The sequence below is a fragment of the Podarcis cretensis genome (genome assembly GCF_951804945.1).
Source record: "Podarcis cretensis genome assembly, chromosome: 13".
In the NCBI taxonomy this organism is placed as follows: domain Eukaryota; kingdom Metazoa; phylum Chordata; class Lepidosauria; order Squamata; family Lacertidae; genus Podarcis; species Podarcis cretensis.
This window is the reverse complement of record NC_137182.1, coordinates 15,351,369-15,373,770: the sequence shown is the minus strand read 5'-3', so window position 1 is coordinate 15,373,770 and position 22,402 is coordinate 15,351,369. Positions and strand designations below refer to the sequence as shown.

The 22,402-nt window shown below is 44.5% G+C and overlaps 1 protein-coding gene and 1 long non-coding RNA gene across 7 annotated transcripts in view; one reads left to right on the top strand and one right to left on the bottom strand.

Moving 5' to 3' along the window:
- GPATCH8 (G-patch domain containing 8) overlaps positions 1 to 7,613 on the bottom strand; it is an 81,073-nt gene extending 73,460 nt beyond the window's left edge. For 2 of the 6 annotated variants that reach the window (XM_079949257.1, XM_079949254.1), the window contains exon 1: positions 7,463 to 7,522. Coding sequence is in view for 2 of the 6 variants with exons in the window: in XM_079949252.1 (XP_079805378.1) it covers positions 7,463 to 7,507 (45 nt within the window). In the remaining 4 variants the exon portion in view is untranslated. Of the gene's footprint in view, positions 1 to 5,136; positions 5,168 to 7,462 lie in introns of all 6 variants that reach the window. The other 4 variants (XM_079949253.1, XM_079949252.1, XM_079949258.1 and 1 more) reach the window with 4 other exon arrangements.
- Positions 7,614 to 10,058: 2,445 nt separating this feature from the next.
- LOC307201198 lies at positions 10,059 to 21,590 on the top strand. The gene is made up of 3 exons (XR_013832639.1): positions 10,059 to 10,143; positions 16,952 to 17,063; positions 21,126 to 21,590. It is a non-coding gene; the product is annotated as an uncharacterized lncRNA (long non-coding RNA).
- Positions 21,591 to 22,402: the final 812 nt, after the last annotated feature.

Below are 22,402 nucleotides of genomic sequence, written 5' to 3'. Positions count from 1 at the left end.
CACAGGTTAGACTCTTGCAATGGGCAATATTTTTCCACCCTGGGGGCACCCCATCGTATCTTGGTGTTCAATCCCAGTCAACTCAGCTGTATCACGTAACTCTGCATGTTGTCCTGTTGCTTGAGGTGTGGCTAGGCGGGCTACAAGTTGCTGCACCTTCTCTTCCAGCTTGACAACCAGCTTGCACTTGCTACAAGTGTACTGTTGCTTGTTCTCTGGTAGAATGACAAACATGGCACAGGTGTTACAGGTCACTGCAGCAGCTCCCTTGCCCTCCATGTCTCTGGTCCTTTGCACAGCAAGAGACAGAACTCTGGGCCTTCCCCTTAAACTCCCCCACTAAACGTTCTTGCAAACACCCCTGTTTGTGAGCTCAGATTGCGAGATCCCAGGATCTGCACTGAGCTAAGCTTGACTGCTGCTGGTTGCTAACTCCTCCTTCAGCCTGGCTTCCTCTCAGCTGTAACTCCTCCCCGTCAGATCCTGTGTTCCCACATAGCAATCAGCCACACATACCCTCAGGCTCCAAAAGACACAAGCTCACTTTCTTCAGTCTCCTCCAGCAATCCTTGTCCGTTTGCAAGGTCCCAGGATCTGCACTGAGCTGAGTTTGACTTGTGTGGAGACAAGTTTGAGAATCCTTGAAAGAGGTAGGACGGATACAGCTTTTTTAACACAGAGATGCATTTAACTCTTTTAATCATCTGGTGTTATCCAGAACCATTCTTAAGCATTCACACAGGAGTGCCCAAACCAGTTCTTTAACAGATAGTCAATGGGGTCACATTCATCTCCTCCAGAGTTTGGTTCTCTTACAGAAGAAAAGAGAATGCAAGACAAGGACCAACTTCCTTTGTGGGTAAAGCTTCCCTGTTGAAGGCAACTCACATTTGCCTGGTCACCTACAGGATGTTTGCTAGCCTGCTTTTGACTCACTGACCCAGTTTACGTTGTGATTATATAGTTTCTGAAATCAAGGTTACATGATCTGTGAGTTGTGCCAGCATATTTCCAAACTTGGAAACTCTTCAGAGTCCCATGGACTCCAAGAAGATCAAACCTATCCATTCTGAAGGAAATCAGCCCTGAGTGCTCACTGGAAGGACAGATCCTGAAGCTGAGGCTCCAGTACTTTGGCCACCTCATGAGAAGAGAAGACTCCCTGGAAAAGACCCTGATGTTGGGAAAGATGGAGGGCACAAGGAGAAGGGGACGACAGAGGACGAGATGGTTAGACAGCATTCTTGAAGCTACCAAACTACGGGAGGCAGTGGAAGAAAGGAGTGCCTGGCGTGCTCTGGTCCATGGGGGTCACAAAGAGTCAGACACGACTAAGCAACAACAAATTTCCAGACTTGCTGGCCTAAAGGGACTTTTCACCCGCTATTTGCTCATGATATAAATGAAATACCCCATTCTCTTTTAGGCACTAATCATCGACTTGGTACATGAGGGCAGGTGGGCTAGTAAGTTTTGTTGCCTTCTTTTGTAAAGGTCACAAACATGTTTTTAAGAAGAGAAAGACTAGAAGAAGTTAGTTTTTAGGTGGTAAACATTTTCAGACTAGGCAACAGACTTTGCAAGAGATTACAACGCTGTAACCCAGAAAGCTATTCAGAATTGATGGTAATGCCTCGCAGACTCTGCAGAAACATCTGGCATGCATGACAAAAACAGACAAATTAACCACATTATTTCCACGCTATCTCTGTAGTTGCAGGGTGAATTTAAGGTAGGAATATAAGGGAGAAGGGCAGACTTTCTTCTGCAAGGTCCTAATACAAGCTGTTGCAATATTCTAGCAATATTCCTGGAATCTCACTATGATTAATATTTTGCTTTACTGTTATTATATAGCGCCATCGGTATAGTAGGTGCTTTAAGCAATAAAAGAAGCAAAAGCAGTAGACCCCTCAAACAAGGAGCTTACCTCCTCAATTTTAACGCTGACAGACACAATATAAGGAAAAGCAAAATGATAAAGATGGGGGTAACAAGGCAGGAATATTAATAAATTTTGTTACATATACAATGCATGAAGAATTTGCCGGAGAAAAACACAGAACCAAGTAAGTTTCTGGTGATTATCCAGACACAGGAAAAAGTAAAGAAGAAAGGACAGGTAGTAGGAGACCTTTTGCGTATCTTAGGGTGGAAAAGTGACGGTCAAGGACAGAACTATGAAGAGACACAGGCAGACTACAGAAAAGGTTAAGCTTCCTATAAAGGCATACAAATAACTTTAAATATTTCGAATCATTAAAATTTTTCTCTATGCATTGGCCTACCCTACAAACATATATTGCAAAACCTTATCAGAAACATAATTCACCATAATAAATGCAATGCTTAGAAGACCCAACACATATGACTGAAACAAGATCCTAAATCTTCTATTTCAAATACACTATACTCAGTTTTTCAATGCCTCATTCTTTATCCTGACAATATTTATTAAATTTGTTCATCTACTGTATACCACATCCCAAATTCTGAACAACCAATTTGTCACTGAGGGTAGATTCTCTCCCCACCTGTTTACTTATAGTGAACAATCGTTCTAGTAACCACTAGAAGAAATTAACAGGAAACAGGGAGGGAGTAGTAGTAGTATTACTGAAAATTGCTCAACAGATAAAACCATATTACAATAGGTCACTGCCAGTTCTTATATAAAGATGATTCGGCGAATGCTTTGTGCACCTTAGACTATACAGTATCATTTTGGTGATGTGCCAACTTCAGCGGCTCCCTGTCCATTCGAGGCCGAATGCACAGTGCTGTTGTTGACCTTTAAAGCCTTTTACGACTTGAGACCAGAGTACCTGAAAGATTAATGTGTGGAGACTAGCCAAGTCAGCTCTGCTCTGCCTCCGTAGCCAGAGGCAGCAATGCTTCTGAATACCAGTGGCTGGAAGTCACAGGAAGGGAGTGTTCTTGTGCTGCTTACCAGTTTCCCACTGGCATTTAGTTGGCCTGATCCAGCAGGCTGTTCCTATGTACCAACCTAGGCCATAAAATCATCTTTTGAAGACCTTTTTAGGGTGCCCTGCCAAGAGATGAGGTATGACAGGGGGACACTGGGGAAAGGACCTTCTCAGTGGTGGCACCTCAGCTACAGAATGCCTTCATCAGGGAGGCTTGTCTGGCACTTATCACTGCTTATCTATATCTTTCTCTATATTTTTAATGATATAGTGGTATTATAAATTAATTAAATAAACAAAATATGTTATTTTAGTGCCCAGAAGATACCTTTTTAGTTTATAAGCCTTTTAATCTGCTCTAGTCAGTTTTATCTTTGCAACTTTTGGGGGGCTGCTTTTAATTGTTATTGGTCTACCTTACAGTTTTGGTTTTTTGGTTTTTATTCTTGTTGTAATCCACCCTGCAAATTTAGTTATAAGGGAGCCATGTATATGCCTTAAGTATATTACATTCCTTTGTCGGCAAGGTGACAACTAAACAACAAAAATATTACACTCCTAACCTTAACAACGGGACGCAGGTGGCGCTGTGGGTTAAAGCCTCAGCGCCTAGGACTTGCTGATCGAAAGGTCGGCGGTTCGAATCCCTGCGGCGGGGTGCGCTCCCGCTGCTCGGTCCCAGCGCCTGCCAACCTAGCAGTTCGAAAGCACCTCCGGGTGCAAGTAGATAAATAGGGACCGCTTACCAGCGGGAAGGTAAACGGCGTTTCCGTGTGCGGCTCTGGCTCGCCAGAGCAGCGATGTCACGCTGGCCACGTGACCCGGAAGTGTCTCCGGACAGCGCTGGCCCCTGGCCTCTTAAGTGAGATGGGCGTACAACCCCAGAGTCTGTCAAGACTGGCCCGTACGGGCAGGGGTACCTTTACCTTTACCTTTTAACCTTAACAACTGAGGATCATCATGAATTTAAAAACTTATATAAAATTATTGGTTTTGTTTTTTTTTACAAGAGAGTCTTAGCTCAGTCATCCTCTGATGCCTCTTCTGTTATTATCACCACAACTTGTGTCCCTGTACCATCTCTCCATTAAGCATGAATTTGCACACACAGAGCTTCTGCTTAAAGATTTCGTGAGAACTGGCTAACTGAAGATAATGAAATGCTTTAACACACCCACTCAAATCCTTGCCACATTAAGTACAATGGGGTCTTCTATTAGAATAAGCGACACATCTTTTGCTACATTTATACAGCTTGATAAATATAAATGGTCTTTCTTTTGCTTTCTCAAAACAAAAACACAATGCTGTGGTTCTCTTTTGAGAAAACACAGAGAACCCATCTAAGGGAACCAGTTAAAAAGCAGGCATGACTGGAAGTAAGAAGGTAAAGGTAAAGGGACCCCTGACCGTTAGGTCCAGTCGCAGACGACTCTGGGGTTGCTGCGCTCATCTCGCTTTATTGGCCGAGGGAGCCTGCGTACAGCTTCCAGGTCATGTGGCCAGCATGACTAAGCCGCTTCTGGCGAACCAGAGCAGCACACGGAAACGCCGTTTACCTTCCCACCACAGCGGTACCTATTTATCTACTTGCACTCTGACATGCTTTTGAACTGCTAGGTTGGCAGGAGCAGGGACCGAGCAACGGGAGCTCACCCTGTTGCGGGGATTCGAACCGCTGACCTTCTGATCGGCAAGCCCTAGGCTCTGTGGTTTAGACCACAGCGTCACCTGTGTCCCTATGACTGGAAGTAACCTGGGGTAAATAAGCTCCAACTAGAATTACAAGGACATTGCAGCCTCATCAAGTAGAGCAATTCAAGAGAGAATATTTTTTTTGAGGGGACTTCCAAGACAATTTGACCATTACATCATACCACAGAAGTGGCAAAATAGCTACCTAAAAGATTAACGTGAGGATGCAGTATACTCCAGACCAGTATATAGCCCCTTAAGTATACTACTTCCATCACTATACTATATTTCAAAGAGAGCAATCCCTCAGACTACTGGATCTACAAGACCAGAGTCAAATTTCTAATCAGCAGTTAATTATGTGGACCCTGTCAAGTCACAATCCTTCTGTTACTTTCCAAATTAAGTGCTTTATAAGTTCCTCTGTTTGCCTCTAGCAAGAACTAACCCTATACCTTGATGGTGTTTTCAAAAGTTAACTGTTTAATTGAAACTACTTCTTTAAAAAGCTTACCATCATCCTACAATCCTGTGCGGCATCTCCCCTATGGAGGACAGATAAGAGGGATGGGGAGGGTGGGGTTAAAGAAATAACCATTCAACTCGAGGATAAACATGGCTTCTTCAGATCTAAAACAAGTTCAGAAGCTCCTACTGCTGCAGAAAGGACTTCAAAAATGACTTCTGCATAGGCAGACCTTGCATGCCAGCCCCCATCAGACATCTTATTTCAGAATTATCTATGCTAAACTGTATTTTCCATGCACTGTCCCAGTTACCTTGAAGATCCCTAAATCCCTCTTAATCGGGTTGCTGGAATGACTGCTATTTTCATATAGCACTAAAAAAGGAGCTGAAATCTAACAAAGCAAAACAAACAAACAAACAAACACACACACACACACACACAAACCAACAATATTGTGCATCAGTCAGAATCTATCCGCTGACCCAAATTTTCTGTTAACCAGGATATGCAGCTGTAATGCAGTACTTTTGAAGCTGCAAAAGGGTTTGTTTTCATCCAGATAACAGAAAGCCACCACCCCAATATTTATGCATTATTCAATGCTTTTCCACAGTGCTAGTATGCTATAGCAAAGATGCCCAAATTTAGCAAATGCCAACTAGTTTTAAGAGGCAGAAATCTGAATGGTGCAAATGGACAACGTAAGTTTGCATATGAATGTTTATTTCCAAAGGAACAGATTGTGTTTACTTCAAGTTTTTGCAGCCTATCAAGAAGTAATTTGCAAGGAAGGCCTCTGTCAAGACACCTGTCTAATATTATGCAACATGCATAATTATGATTTTCCTATCAAATTAGGCCATCACCATGAGACTCAGTGACCATAACCATCTGGAACACCCATCTAAAGATCAGCCACTACTACTAATGCATACCAAACGCAGTATCCTCAGTAGGTCCAGTAAATGACAATCTAAGCTACCCCTCTGTGCCCACACTTTCCCCTTTGGGGCTGGCAGGAGAGCGACAAAAATCACAAGGAGAATCCTGAAGTTCCCACAGAACTTCACTCTCTCCAATTTCAGTGCATACAACTGGAAATTATACCTCAAAATTGCCTGTTCAATTATCCTCTAGCCAGAAAAAAAATAAACAACAGCCAAAATAAAAAGAGGTGCACGCAATCCTTCATCCAGATACCTGCAGGGCAGGGATGGTATTGAACAGAGCTCTGACAGCTGGGGCTTGCTTCCCCATCCTCATTGTTCCTCTGTGTCAAGAAAGCAAGAGTCAGGTATATATATAAAAAAGGAGAGTTGTCCTCTTAATGTAAAGAGATACGACCTCCCCCTCCCCCACTTGACCAGTCAATATGGCCAGGGCCTTATTTTTCTATCATGTGTCGCTCAATCTCAACGTTTCATTTTCTGTACTACCATTCTCACCTCCTCAACATAAAAAAAGGAGACCCTTAGACAAGACACCCAAAGCACTCACCGAAGACAAAAAACAGATGTTCATATTTACATAAAACTTGTGTGTGAGCAGAAAGGTAACAAAACTCCCATAGTTGAGCTAGGGCACCACACACACACAAACACACCATATCCCTATCTGTAGGAGGGAGTTACACAATAAAGAGCAGTAACTGCCTGAAGACGCTCATTCTTCTAGACTCCCTTTTTTTGTCCTCGGAGAGTGACAAGGAGGGAAAGGACGGGAGCATCGTAAACTCGGTAATCCTAGGGCTGGAGAGTGGGGGGGGGCAGGGAACAAAATAGGTACTTTCAAATTAACCTCCGATATTAAAAGTCAGGGGAAGGCGTCGGAGTAAGACGTGGCTGATCCTCCCTCGAAGCCCCCCCCCCCAAAGACCTGTTTTCTTCCCCGGATCTCCTATGGCAACGGATAGGAACGGCAAAACAGGGAGTCGCCTCGCCTTCCTTGCTGCTGCTGCTGGTGGTGGAGGAGCAACACAAGGGAGCGCATCTCTCGCCATCCCACCCAGATCCTTGAAGGGAGGCCCAGATCGGAGGAAAAGCAGCCTGGGGAGAGGGGGAAACAACCAGCCAGCCCCACCGCACCTGGCTGGGAGAATGGCGGGCGGGGGGGGGGGGCAAGAGCCAAAGGGGCAGGATTCGCACACATATCTCAACATCCAAACAAGTTTTTTTTTGGGGGGGGGCAGATGAGGGACCCCCTATTAGGGCGAGGCCTCAGCAAACCTAAGCTGGGGGAGGGGGTAATATGGGGGAAATGGCGGGGGGGGGGCTTCGCCACTTCCCGAGGAGTCAGGAAAGAAGAGGGATTCAAAGAGGCCAAAGCCGGCTTCCCCTCTCTCTCTCTCTCGCCGCCGCCGGACATCGGTTACCTGGAAGTCCCTGTCCTCGTTGAAGCGGGAGAACCTGTCCGCCATTTTGCCTCGGTTCGCCTCTACCTTAGTCAGGAGACTGCGACGAAGGAAACGGGGGCCGTACGCCGCTCGACGTGCGCGCGCCCGCCCGGCGGACGGCGGGTCTCGTTTCGCTTTGTGCGCGCGCGCGCGCGCGCAGAGAGAGAAAGAGCAAGAGACGCCTCCGAGAGTAAAAGGCTTAGCGGTGGCTCTCGACTTCCGGGTTCTCTTCGGCCGCCTATGGAGGCAAGCTGGGATTTTTGCGGAGGTGGAAGTGGCTGCAAAGGAGTTTCTTCTCGTTCTAACTCGGGTCTCGTTCCGAGTAAGGGAATTTAATTTAATTTAATTTTTTTTTTGAAGCGCAGCAGGCAACAGTTGTTGTTTTTTGCACGCGGCTGGATGCCGCGTTTGGACTGCGAGAAGGAGGATTTAAATAGATTGGCCTTTGCTGCAACCTCGGGGGTGTTTTGTGATTTCCGGCCGAAAGAGCTTCAGCCCCACATGGCTGACCTACAACAGAAGCGGTGGTCTGCCTTGCAGGGCTGTGGTAACCCCCGCAGTCTGCTGCACTATAACGTCAGCAGAAAAATAGAGCAGTTTCCTGGGGCTGGCAGGGTGTTTATATCTTTTTTTAAATGTACAATTTGGAATACTCATTTAAAATATCAGTGACTTCCCTTCTCTTTCCATGGTTCATTTTGCATATCATAAATCCCTGCATATTTTACATAAACGAAACCATTCAGTATTCCATTATTACATCTATCAAAACGTATTTACACTGTTGGGCTTATCTTAATGCTGCCAACGTTTTCAAGTGTACACAATTCCCCCCCCCCCATGTATTCAATAAACATTTTCCAATCTTCTGTAAACATATGTTCTTCTCTTATTCTATATGTTAAGTCTGCAAGCTGCGCATATTCCATCAGCTTAAATTGCCATTCTTTTTTTAGCTGGGACCTCACGCGTCCATTGCAGGGTGTGTGTTTTTTAATATTTAAAATTCCATAAAATTGCTTTTTATCTTGAGCTGGAAAGGAAACTCATGTCCAGTTATGCTGCCTTTGTCGGGGGGGTGGGGATGGGGGTGGATGCAGGCAATCACCCAGTCGTAGTAGCTATGTTTAAATCCTGGGTTTTATCATTCGTTTAATTCATAATTGAGTACGGCTCAGGTCCAAGCTATCTGAAAGGCTCTGTTCCCTTCATACAAACCTGACCTGTTTTGAGAACCTCGGGGAGGAGGCCCTTCTCTCACTCCTGCCACCCTCACAGGGACACTTGGTGGGGACACAGGAGAGGGCCTTCTTGGTGGTGGCTGCTCCCAGACAACATGGGAACTCCTTCCCTAGAGAACTTAAGACTGGTTCCCTCCTTGTTGTTCTTCTGCCAGTGGGTGAAGATCTTGTTCCACCAGGCTTTTGGAAACTCACTGTTTTAATGAAACAGCCGGCACCGTGTGGTCTTTATTGTAACTTTCTGTATGTCTTAATTCCATTTTGGTTAAAAATAATAATTATAATTTATTATTTACACCCCGGCCACTCTGGGCAGCTTCCAACAGAACACCAAAATACAATAACCTATTAAGCATTAAAAGCTTCTCTAAATAGGGCTGCCTTCAGATGTCTTCTAAAAGTCTGGTAGTTGTTTATCTCTTTGACATCTGGTGGGAGGGCGTTCTACAGGGTGGGTGCCACCACCGAGAAGGCCCTCTGCCTGGTTCCCTGTAACTTGGCTTCTTGCAGTGAGGGAACCGCCAGAAGGCCCTCGGCACTGGACCTCAGTGTCCGGGCAGAACGATGGAGGTGGTTTATATATGTTTTTAATTATTACCCCTCCCCTTATATTTCTAAGGTGTTCTTATTTTATCTGAACGCCACCTTAAGTCCCTGTCAGGGAAAATATAATATATATAGATCAATATATAATAATAATTTTAATGAGCAGCTCATTGATCTGATTTCTTTTTCTTTTAAAAGACTTCAAAATACCCCTGGAGGTTCTTTTGTTGTTGTTGTTTTAAAAAAGTTCTCTAATATACTCCTCTATGAATCAAACCCAACACCACAGACTTCAGAAATCTAATCGGGCCTGAGAATCACGACAGCCAGGACTGTGTGTGTGGCTTTTCGCCCAGCTCCTAATTCCCAGTTTTCCCGCTAGTTGCTCGCAACACATTAAACCATGGGTGGGCAAACTAAGGCCTGGGGGCCAGATCCGGCCCAATCACCTTCTAACTCCGGCCTGCAGACGGTCCAGGAATCAGCGTGTTTTTACATGAGTAGAATGTGTCCTTTTATTTAAACTGCACCTCTGGGTTATTTGTGGGGCCTGCCTGGTGTTATTTTACATAAGTAGAATGCGTACTTTTATTTAAAATGTATCTCTGGGTTATTTGTGGGGCATAGGAATTCATTCATATTTTTTTTCAAAATATAGTCCGGCCCCCCACAAGGTCTGAGGGACAGTGGACCTCTGCAGAAAAAGTTTGCTGACCCCTGCAATTAAACAGCTTCCCCTTTCTCTATTGAGAAGATACATTTTTTTAATATAAAAGGCCGTCTCTGTCCTCCACTGTCCCTGTCACACCGCCATGCTTCATAAACATTTTCTGCCTCTGGTTGAGTTCCTTCAGAACGCCTCAGTGTGTTCAGGTAACCAACGCCTGAGGTAACCCTCTTAACATGTCACCTGGCTTCTCCCAAAGATTGTGTACACGCCCCACCATCACCCATGTAGCCATTACAGTGGTGCCCCGCAAGACGAACGCCTCGCAAGACGGAAAACCCGCTAGACGAAAGGGTTTTCCGTTTTGGAGGCGCTTCGCAAAACAAATTTCCCTATGGGCTTTCCAACTTTTTTCCCCTTTCCCCCCCTTTTTCTAAGCCGCTAAGCCGCTTATCAGCTGATCCGATAAGCCGCTAAAAGCCGCTAAGCTGCTAATAGCGCTAATCCGCTAAGCCGTCAATGGGCTTGCTTCGCAAGACGAAAAAACCGCTAGACGAAGAGAATCGCAGAACGGATTCTTTTCGTCTTGCGAGGCACCACTGTACAAGCATTTGGACGGCTCCCCTTCTCTCTCTGCACTGCTCTTTCGAAGAAGGAGCCATAGCTCTCAGATGACAGTGCGTTTGACTGAAGAATTTTATCACCGTCTCCTCTGAAGTTCGTCCTGGGTCCAGCCCACCCATGAGACCAGGTGAGGCAACTGCCTCAGGTAGCAGGATCCACAGAACCAGCACATCCCAATGTCAATCTTTATTACCGCCCAAATTCCTGGCGGGTGAGGCACCATTTTGGGGTTCTCCTCAGGCGCCAAAATGTCTTGGGCTGGCCCTGGTAAGTCCTATTGCAGTGATGGCAAACCGTGTAGACACCGAGTGCCCAAACTGCAACTCAAAACCCACTTATTTATCACAAAGTGCCAACACGGCAATTTAACCTGTATATCTCATTTTTCGTGTGCGTTTCACGTTTCTTCTCTATGACTGCTGTTGTAATAAATAATCCTTCATAAAAGTTACTGCATTACATTCTTCATTAAATTATCTTTCCCTTGATATATAATTTTATGGTTATAACTCAGTGCTTTTTTCTCTCATAAAAAATGTTTAGGGGTACTCTCATTTTGACTCAAGAAAATCACCACCGGGGGAAAATAAATACAGTTCAAATCAGGGGAAATAAATACAGTGAATTTCTTCTCCCGTTAAATTCACAAAATGTTTAGGGGTATGCGTCCCCTTGTGTCCCCACAGAAAAAAAAGCACTGGTATTACTCCAAAACAAAGTGGTGTTATGAGCCAGCAAACCTCGGAAATACAGAAGGTTCCACAATTTTGGCCACTAGTGTACTCTGGAGGGCTGTACTAAGAGCCACCCTCTCCCAATTTTTAATATGAGATAATAATCATTGGCTGCGTGTGCACATACAAATAAATATAAATAAATACACCCAGCCAGATGGGTGGGGCATAAATTTATTATTATTATTATTAGCCGTTTCCTCGGCTGCCATTTGATCGTAGCCTCAACGGAATGAATTCCTCTGTTGGCTTCCATGGGAAAGCCCAGCGAACATGTAAACCCAGCAGCCCCTTCTTAGGTTGCCATCTTTATATGCTTACTGACCTGGGAGTTAAGCCCTGCTGAATTCAGGGCAGCTTACTCCTGAGTAGGAAAAACAGACTGGCGGGAGGCAAGCTATGGCCCTGCTGGGGCAATGGTATGCATGCCCGCAGAGAGGGCTCTGAGTACCCTCTATGGCACGTGTGCCATAGGTTCGCCACCGCTGTCCTATTTGATTCAGTGGGGCTTATTTCCAGCTAAGCAGGGCTAGGACTGCAGCCTGCACCCCACCGAACATAGCAGGGCTTGTGGGTAGAACGAAACATTTTCTATCCTGTCTTAAAATATTATTACATGTCCCTCGGTTCTCTGAGTGTGAGAATGACAGGGGCGCAGTTGTACGCATGAGACCATACCTCATGTTACGTTTGCTTCAGGTTGAGCGTTTTCAGGTTGCGTCCCGCGGCGACCCGGAATTACCGGAAATGGTTACTTCTGGGTTTTGCCGCATGCGCAGACGCGCAAAATGACGTCATGCGCAGAAGCTGCAAATCGAGATGCGCAGACGCGGATTGCGTTCTGCTCATGTTGCGAACGGACCTCTGGAACGGATCCCATTTGCAGCCAGAGGTACCACTGTATAGTTTTATTAGGTTACAGTGAGTTATTTAATTTCTATACTGCTTAATATATTAGAAATGTCTCTAAGCAGTGTGCAAAGAACTGAAACAACCAACAACTTAAAATACCAAGTTACATATACTTTTTTTTAAAAAAATATCCAGTTACATATACAGTGGTACTTCAGGTTACATACACTTCAGGTTACATATGTTTGAGGTTACAGACTCCGCTAACCCAGAAACAGTGCTTCAGGTTAAGAATTTTGCTTCAGGATGAGAACAGAAATCGTGGACTTCCGGGTTAGCGCGATCTGGTTAATGGCGGATTCCCTCCGAGCTCCGGAGGGAATCGGCTCCGCTGGAGAAGGGTTCTACCGCGATGGCGACGTGGGGACCCTCAGAAACCGCAGGCGCGGAAGCCTGCGGACTTGGTGACTCGGCGGGCACCTAAAGCGCCCCCCCGACCCACGAAGAGCCTTTCTAAAGGCTGCGGAGAGGGTACGGGGAGCGGCGTGGTGCTGTGAGTGGACCGCTACTGCAGTGGAGCGAAGCCGCGAGCCATGGCCGGAGACCGCTGACTTTCTTCCCTGAATTTTGGACTTTAATTAATCCATGAGTAGAATGGAATTTGGACTTTAAAATTTCTATCCTTGAATTCGGTACGATCGGTGGATGTGCTAAAGGGAAGTCCGCACTCCCCTGCTTACAAAAGATTTAAAGCAAGGATCGGAGAACTAAGGTGGAGAGTTTTTTCTTTTTGGTGTTTTTTAAAAGATAATATCTTCATGAATTTGACACAAGAAGATTTGTGCTGGAGAGTAAGACTGGAATTTTAGAAGTTTTTGTTTAAACCCCCCGAGACCCGGGAGTGTCCTGTATGTGAGCTGGAGAAAAAGGAACAAGGAGTTTGACAGCTGTCAAAGGAGCTGTCAAACGGGCAGTGAAAGTTAAAAATCTTATTATTTAACACCTTTCTTGACTAAATTTGTTATATTTGAATTAAAATGGTTGGGAACAAAGCAGTGAAATAACAAAGTAACGGACTGTTGGGAAAAGACTATTAAGTAACCAGAATCCCCCTAGGGGAAACATTGAAACACTACAATGGCTGCAGATGGAAAATTACAGGCAGAGATAGAAAGAATGTTTTTTCTTGTGGGAAAGTTGCAGGAGCAGACTACGGCTATGAGTAAACAACTTATAACCTTGAACTCTAAAATAAGTGACTCTGCTGAATGCACAATGGACTTGACCAGGAAAAAATCTGCAGCTGAATTAGAAGAGATAACTTCGGAACAGGGGGAGAGGGAACAAGGGCCAGTACAGATGGAGAGTACCAACCACAAGCCTACATTGTTAGAACACAAAGAAGAAGACCTTTGGATTACAAACTTGCGAGAGATGCGAAAGAGGAGAGAGGAAGCCCCTGGAACACTTGGAATATTCGAATTTAAAAGAAATAAGAAATATGATTGGGGCTTCCTCTTTGAGCATGGATTGGCTGACCTTTCGCAGCAGCTGGTGTCAAGTACTTTGGATGGAAGAAAATCTGATGAGACGGAGCTAGAACTCCTTCGAGACCCGAGGACCAACAAAGAGGGCTACCAACAAAATCGGCAGAGAGAGACTGACAGAGATTTAAAGGCCTCAGATGTGAGGAATCCAGGCTAAAGACTGTTTTTGTGGACATGGGGACATTGGGAAGGGACAGAAACTGGGGGGGGGGGAGAATTTTTAAAAATATGTTTATGACCTTTGTGTTTGATTATTATGACCTTTTTTTAACATAAAAGGGAAATTCGTGGAAGGAATTCGAGTCGACCTTAGAAAAGGATTTAATGTTTATAAGGAAACTGGATAAGTAAAATTTGGCCAAGTAATAAGAATTAAGTATTTCTTTAAAAATATATATATATAATAATAATATGTAAAGGATGAGAGATATGAACTTGCTGAGCTAATTTAATTGAATTAGGATGTATGAAGGGGGGGTGGGGGGAGGTCAAGAACTGGGGTTAGGAAAGTAAGGATACGAAATTTTATATGTGTTGTCTTTGTCCGTGTGTGTGTGTCTGTGTTTATAAAATGTGAAAACCCAATAAAAATCTTATAAAAAAAAAATGAGAACAGAAATCGTGCTCTGGCGGTGTGGTGGCAGCAGGAGGCCCCATTAGCTAAAGTGGTGCTTCAGGTTAAGAACAGTTTCAGGTTAAGAACAGACCTCTGGAACGAATTAAGTACTTAACCCGAGGTACCACTGTAGACATGTTACCTTAATGCAAAGTGCCTAATATATATTAATAAATAATATCAATTCATTTTCTTTCTGACACATCCTCCCTCTCAGCCTCCAGGTTCTCACCCAGGGTCCAAACAAACTCTCGGCTCACCCACAAAAGTCTCACAACGAGAATAGTTTTTGGTCTCAGTGGACATCACCCTAATCTTTAGACTTGCTTTTTATGAGCAGGGCCAAGATGGATGCTACTTCATTTAGGCTGCTCAAAGCTGTGTCCCATTCAGCTGTGCTCTGCACACCCTTTTCCAAGTACAGCTGGTTTGTTGAGTTTCCCTGGGGGTCCAAAGGATGGGGAAAGAGCCCCCCATGACTCACAGCTCTTTCTTCACCCTCTGTCCTCTCTTTCTCCTCTGGCTGCTTTTTTCACTTATATTCTGAAGGTTCACACAGCTTAGACACAATGTGTGTAGAAGACAATAACAACAACATCATAAGCAACACTGTGGAAGCATCTGCCATGGTTCCTCACTGTTCAGTATTGACTTTGTGAAGAAAAAGAGCTTTGGTTATCTAGACTGTATGGGTTTTGCTTTTATAAACTGTACTGTATTGTGCTATGAAAAAATATAATACAGTATCTTGCATCTCTGCTGGGGTTATGGATGTGGATAGACTGAAGACCAGGTGGAGCTGAGGATTAAAACCTTCCTTGAATGTGTTTTGCAAGCCAGTACCCAGAGGCTATATCTGCCAGTGACTTGCCTTTTGAGAGTTAGATCAAGGGGGACAAAGGAAGTACAGGAGAACAGTGTCAGAGAACAGAGGATGGGTAGAAGTCTGTAGCCTATGGGAATGTGGAGAGAGAGGAAGAGAGTGTGCAGGGTTTAATTTTTCCTTTGATTTGTTTCCCCACCTGTTGGTGGGTTCAGGTGGTTTTTCTATCTATTCTATAACATAAAACCCTTTCCCTAAAAACTCTTTATTCTATCAATTTAGAAAACTCTTCTTTCTCTCTCTCTCTCTCTCTCTCTCTCTCTCTCTCTCTCTCTCTCTCTGTGTGTGTGTGTGTGTGTGTTGCTTTAAAAAATGTTTAGGGGTACTCTAATTTTGACTCAAGAAAATCACCAATTTAAAGTTCAAATTGGGAAAAATCAATACAGTAAATGGACAAAAGTAGAAAGATTTACAAAATGTTTAGGGGTATGCATCCCCTGCATCCCCCCAGAAAAATACACAAACACACACACACACATACACACCACCCATCTGTTGACTGGGTTGCCTCAGCCACTCTGGGTGGCCTCCAACATAATATATAGAAACACAACAGCAGCAGCAGAACAGCCACAAATCAAAACATCCCAGTACAGGGCTGCCTTCACATGTCTACAGAAGATTGTAGAATTATTTATGTCCTTGACATCTGGCAGGAGGGCGTTCCACAGTGCACGCACGACTACGGGAATCCAAGGTAGGTCTTTTAGAACTTCTATCAATTTAGCAAACTTTTATCTATGTTCCACTAAAACCTTGCAGCCTCCATGTATATACCACCCATGTCTTAAGCCACATTCTACACTAATGTAAAGGTAAAGGGACCCCTGACCATTAGGTCCAGTCGTGACCGACTCTGGGGTTGCGCTTTATTGGCCGAGGGAGCCGGCGTACAGCTTCCAGGTCATGTGGCCAACATGACTAAGCTGCTTCTGGCAAACCAGAGCAGCACATGGAAACACCATTTACCTTCCCGCCGGAGCGGTACCTATTTATCTACTTGCACTTGACGTGCTTTCGAACTGCTACACTACTTAGTCCAAATAAAGCAGAGGTAATGTCAGGAAGCACAGCTGACTAGTGGTTGATGGGAGAAATATCCGTTCTTGACAGAGTCATGCCCCCTCCCTTGGGGATCAGGACCACTGCACTGCAGGAGCCAGGAGGGCTCACATTGCTCCTGGATGCCCAGGTAGCGACTGTGGTCTGAGATGGGTTTTCTCAACGTCAGTTTGCATGGCAACTGCTCCTGCTGCAGGAAGACAGGGATCAGCTACTGTCATTCATGCTTTGGTGACTTCTGGATTAGATTACTTTAATGAGCTTTATGTGCAGCTGCCCATGAAGATGTTCTGGAAACTTCAGCTGGTTCAGAATATGGTTGCTCAGCTGCTGACAAGCCTAAGCTGTCACAAATGTATAATGCCTGTTCTAAACTTCCAGCTCAATTTAAGGTGTTGATCTTCAACTTTTAAAGCCCTAAACCAGGGGTGAGAAATCTTTTTTCAGGCCAAGAACTGCATTACCCTAGTGGAGAGCTGTGGGGGTCCGCATTCCAGTAGTCATAGAATCGTAGAGTTGGAAGGGACCAAGGCCAGACCCTAAAGTGGACAGGGCCAACTCCAAGTCCCAATCACAACCTTAACAGATACACTGGCACACAACCACACATGCACAGAAGCATACAGCCTTAGAAACACGGTCATATGCTATATTATTAGTAATTCCACTCAAATTTCGCCTTCCGTTTCTCTCTAGACTTTTTTGTGTACAAAGTATGAAGCAGCAGCAGCTCAGAACCTATTATCTATCCTGACTGTGCAAAAAAATGAAACAAACTGAGTGATCCCAGCGGAAGAAAGAAAATAAGGTAAATACACAACTGAACAAGCCGTGCGTTACATCTATTTAAAACCTCGCTTCAAAATGCAATTGCCTCCTGAAGATAGCATGAATGCAGTTGTGAAATGCCTAGACTGCTTTTTGTAGATTTGCAAGCGACACAAGTCTGCAGGGGCAGTTTCCGAGCACAATTCAAAGTGTTGGTGCTGACCCTTAAAACCCTAAATGGCCTTGACCTTGTATACCTGAAGGAGTGTCTCCACCCCCATCATTCTGCCCGAACACTGAGGTCCAGTGCCGAGGGCCTTCTGGCGGTTTCCTCATTGCAAGAAGCCAAGTTACAGGGAACCAGGCAGAGGGCCTTCTCAGTAGTGGCACCCACCCTGTGGAACGCCCTCCCACCAGATGTCAAAGAGAAAAACAACTACCAGACTTTTAGAAGACATCTGAAGGCAGCCCTGTTTAGGGAAGCTTTTAATGTTTAATAGGTTATTGTATTTTAATATTTTGTTGGAAGCTGCCCAGAGTGGCTGGGGAAACCCAGCCAGATGGGCGGGGTATAAATAATAAATTGTTGTTGTTGTTGTTGTTGTTGTTGTTGTTGTTGTTGTTGTTGTTGTTATGTCTTTGTGTAGAGCAGGGATGCAGAACCGTGGCACTCCAGATATTATTTGCCTGCCAATTCTATCAGTCCTAGCCAGAATGGCCGACACTCAGGGGTGGTGGGATTTGTAGTCCAACAGCATATGGAAGAAGTTAAAATTGCACATCAGAGTTGTTCTCCTCTCAGCTGCTTCTCGCTGAACAGCTGAATGTTGAAAGGCGACCCAGAGGGCATGATGAAATCTGTCTATTGCTATGTCCACCCACCACAAGTCATAGGTTCCCCTGTGCCTGCCCTAAATAGTCTGAGTCCAGATTATCTGTGGGAACACCTCCTCTGACATATACCTCTCCATTCTTTGAGGTCTAGCACTGAGACTTTGGGTGGGTGCCTTCCTAAAGAGGTTAGATTATCCTCAACAGTTAACGAAAAAGCACCCAATTTCCCCCCCCCAAAAAATCAAGCATATGTAAGCATAATTATATTCTTACATATTGCAGACACAGTACCTTTCTGTCCTCTTTTCATATTTTAAAAGATAATGAGTTGGATCCAGACTATCTTAACTAGTACAGTGGGACACGTTATTCACCACTAGCTTTTCACAGTGATTTCAGTGAGTCATAAATGAGACTAACGGAGGCTATGTACACATTACTGGCTTAAAATGCAGAGAGGTTGTTAGTTGCGCCTCAAACTAAGAGATGTCGGGGATCAAAACTGGGGCCTCCACCACCATAGCTCTACGACTGAGCTACATTTACACTGAGCCTCTTGGGCTTGCCGATCGGAAGGTTGGCAGTTCAAATCTACTGAACGGTGGCGAGCTCCCGTTGCTCTGTCCCAGCTCCTGCCAGCCTAGCAGTTCAAAAGCACACCAGTGCGAGTAGATAAGTAGGTACCGCTCCGGCGGGAAGGTAAACGGTATTTCTGTGCACTCTGACACTCGTCACGGCGTCCTGTTGCACCAGAAGCGGTTTAGCCATGTTGGCCACATGACCCGGAAAGCTGTCTATGGGCAAACGCCGGCTCCCTCGGCCTGAAAGCAAGATGAGTGGTGCAACCCCATAGTTGCCTTTGACTGGACTTAACTGTCCAGGGGTCGTTTACCTTACCTTACACATTGCTGTCCACACCGGATAGGGGCCAGGGGTGTCATCACCTGATATGCATCATCTCCTGTCTGGTTTCCCCACACCTGAACCCCCCCTCAAAAAATCCTTTGTTAATGAAGCTGTCTTACGTTTTCAAATTGGGTGGGTTTGAGAGAAAACACATCAGTATTTCTTGAGGAAATACAGGATACATATGGATTGTAGCTGACGTCATGTGTATGAGGCTTCAAACAGCACTGGAGCCAGAGTAAATGGGAATATGTACACAGCCTTAGTCTGGATCCAGTTCAAAACTTTCATGAATGTGGGTTCTTGTATACAGTAATGTGGTGAAACGCAACACATTGGAGCAACATGCCTGCTTTAAAAGTATATTCGTGTGGGTGATTCTTCCACCTGCTGGCCTTGTATGGAACATATTTTCATTATGCACAGCAGAGGACTCTCCATAATCAGCCACACGAAGACAAAATCTGGAGGGCTGAATCTATAGCATTGCTTTGGCGCCCCCCTGCAGCACAGTGAGCAGTGTGGCAGCTGGGGTCACGCCACCCTCTAGCCCAGGCTTCCTCAATCTCGGCCCTCCAGATGTTTTTGGCCTACAACTCTCATGATCCCTAGCTAGCAGGACCAGTGGTCAGGGATGCTGGGAATTGTAGTCTCAAAATATCTAGAGGTTGACGAAGCCTGCTATAACCACTTCTGATAAATGTATTATTAGTTCTTTGTTGTGTAAATGTACGTTACTGTACAGTGGTACCTCAGGTTAAGAACTTAATTCGTTCTGGAGGTCCGTTCTTAACCTGAAACTGTTTTTAACCTGAAGCACCACTTTAGCTAATGGGGCCTCCTGCTGCTGCCGTGCCGCTGGAGCACGATTTCTGTTCTCATCCTGAAGCAAAGTTCTTTACCCGAAGTACTATTTCTGGGTTAGCGGAGTCTGTAACCTGAAACGTATGTAACCCAAGGTACCACTGTAGTCAAAAATAGATAGGAGCACCAACTGGAATGTAGGAACAGTGTGACAGTGTAAGATTTTATCTCCCTAAATACTAGAGACAAAAATGGTTGCACTTGGTCACATCCCCACCAAATAGGACCATTTCCAAACAACCTCTTCAACATCTAGGGGGATGTAAATGGGTCTATCCTTATATGGGTCTAATAGACACCCTGTTTGAAGCCAACCATTTCAAAATACTTGATTCCATCAAATGGGTACACTACCACCTCCCACAGCTGTGCTTTACCCCTGTATCCGCTAGGATTTCTTTTGGGAAATTGTATTTTTTAATTTGTGACATGACAGATGACGAGAGCCTCTGTCTAAAGAATGACAGCTGGTTTTAAGAACAGGAGCAATTTAGAAAAAGGAGCCTCTGAAAAATTCGGTGAATAAGACAAAAGCCACACCTGGGAGAGCCCCACAAAGTCTGCTCACTTGCCCGATTGAGGATGGATTTTTCATAATCACAGACACCCTATAATGACTTAAGCGATGCTAAAACTTGAACTTCGCATGGAATAGCTCGGTTGGTTTAGATCAGGCATAGGCAAACTCGGCCCTCCAGATGTTTTGGGACTACAACTCCCATCATCCCTCACTAACAGGACCAGTGGTCAGGGATGATGGGAACTGTAGTCTCAAAACATCTGGAGGGCCGAGTTTGCCTATGCCTGGTTTAGAATAGTGGGGCTGATAACGCCAAGGTTGCAGGCTCAATCACCATATGGGACAGCTGCATGTTCCTGCAATGCAGGGGGTTCGTGTTAAGTTGTGGGTGAATATATCAGACGACACAGCGATTCTTCAAACAGCTCTTGTTTATTCACAGGCCCAGAACAGAACAGAACTGAAGGGTTCAGCCAGCCTGCTTATATAGAGCTCCACTACAACGCAACAGTAGCAACTTTCTGTAACTATCCAATCACTGAACGTCACTTTCAATCCCTTATTTGCATATGTGGACCTGAGTGAAAACTATCTACAGTATCCCCCTGCTAGCCCAGGGTGAAAACTTCAGTACATAACAGTTCGACTGGATGATCCTCAACTCTATGATTCTGTGAATTTCTATGAATTATGGACTAGAGTTAAACTCCACCTCTTGAACCTTCCTTTGCTCTGCTTTGCAGATCTGGTTGTGTTCTCTACCAGACAGCAATGAAGAAGCATGTTTGTTTGTTTGTAAAGAAGAGTTTCTTTATTCTTCAGTTATTATGACGAGTAGAGCAGGACTGGGTGTTTATTGCTGAAGGCTGAAATATAGAAGTGACCTGAACTTTTTAAAAAAAAAAAACACCTGTTACCCTTAACTCTTTTAAAGTACTCAGAAGCATAGTGGACATTTCCCCCCTTCTTTTTCTTTAGTATTTGATGGCAAAGGATGGAAACAGCCCGAGAGGAGGAGAATCTCTGCTGTGAGCACTACAGTCTGGTTCAGGGAAGTCTTTAATGGTTGACGTTCTACTGTGCCTTTAATATTTTGTTGGGAGCCGCCCAGAGTGGCTGGGGCAACCTGGTCAGTTGGGTGGCATATAAATAATAAACTTATTATTAATAATAATACGGTTAGTTGGCTGGCTGGCCAACTACATTGTAACTCAGGCCTAATTTCTGATTTTTTGAGTGTGTGCAGCTCAGCATGAGGTCTTTGCAAAGTTTTTTCTTTGGGGGGGGGGAAATAAATCTTTATTAAACAATCAACATTAACTTACACAACAACAATACAATATATTCATAACACACCACAAATCTTACTACATACACTTACTTTACAGAAGAGAAAAAAGAAAAGGATAAAAGATTAAAGTAAATAAAACAAACTTCCGATTATTCTCATTGTACTATTTCTTATTTTGTTATTACACACACAGCGCCTTATTGTTGTTTTTTGCTTTCCCAAGTCTTATCCAGGATATTCTATTGTTTATCACCTTTATATTGCAAGAATCATTCAAGGTCTGCCAGGAGATTTTTGTTATCACAATAATTTTTCAAATACTCTTTGAATGTTATCCATTCTTTATTAACCTTCTGCATCGGATATCCTCTACCTCTCCCTGTCATCTTTGCCTGTTGTATGTATTCTATCATTTTTACCTACCGTTCGGTTTTCGTGGGGATCTTTTCACTTTTCCAGTTCTTTGCTGGCAGAATCCTGTCTGATGTTGTTGCATACATGAAGAGAGGTCTGACATTTTTCTTAAATTCTGTTGATATTATTCCTAACAGGAAGGCCTCCGGTCTTTGCAGAGTTTATGGGCAGAAAAATAAACCCAGTAACCAGCAAAAAAAAAAGGAAAGGAAAAAAGAATCCATTTGCCCACTTTTGTGTTGGGGTGATGTAACCCTAAGCATAGTGATGTATGGAATTGAGAGCTGGACCATAAAGAAGGCTGATCGCCGAAGAATGGATGCTTTAGAATTATGGTGCTGGAGGAGACTCTTGAGAGTCCCATGGACTGCAAGAAGATCAAACTGATCCATTCTGAAGGAAATCAGCCCTGAGTGCTCACTGGAAGGACAGATCCTGAAGCTGAGGCTCCAATACTTTGGCCACCTCATGAGAAGAGAAGACTCCCTGGAAAAGACCATGATGTTGGGAAAGATTCAGGGCACAAGGAGAAGGGGATGACAGAGGACGA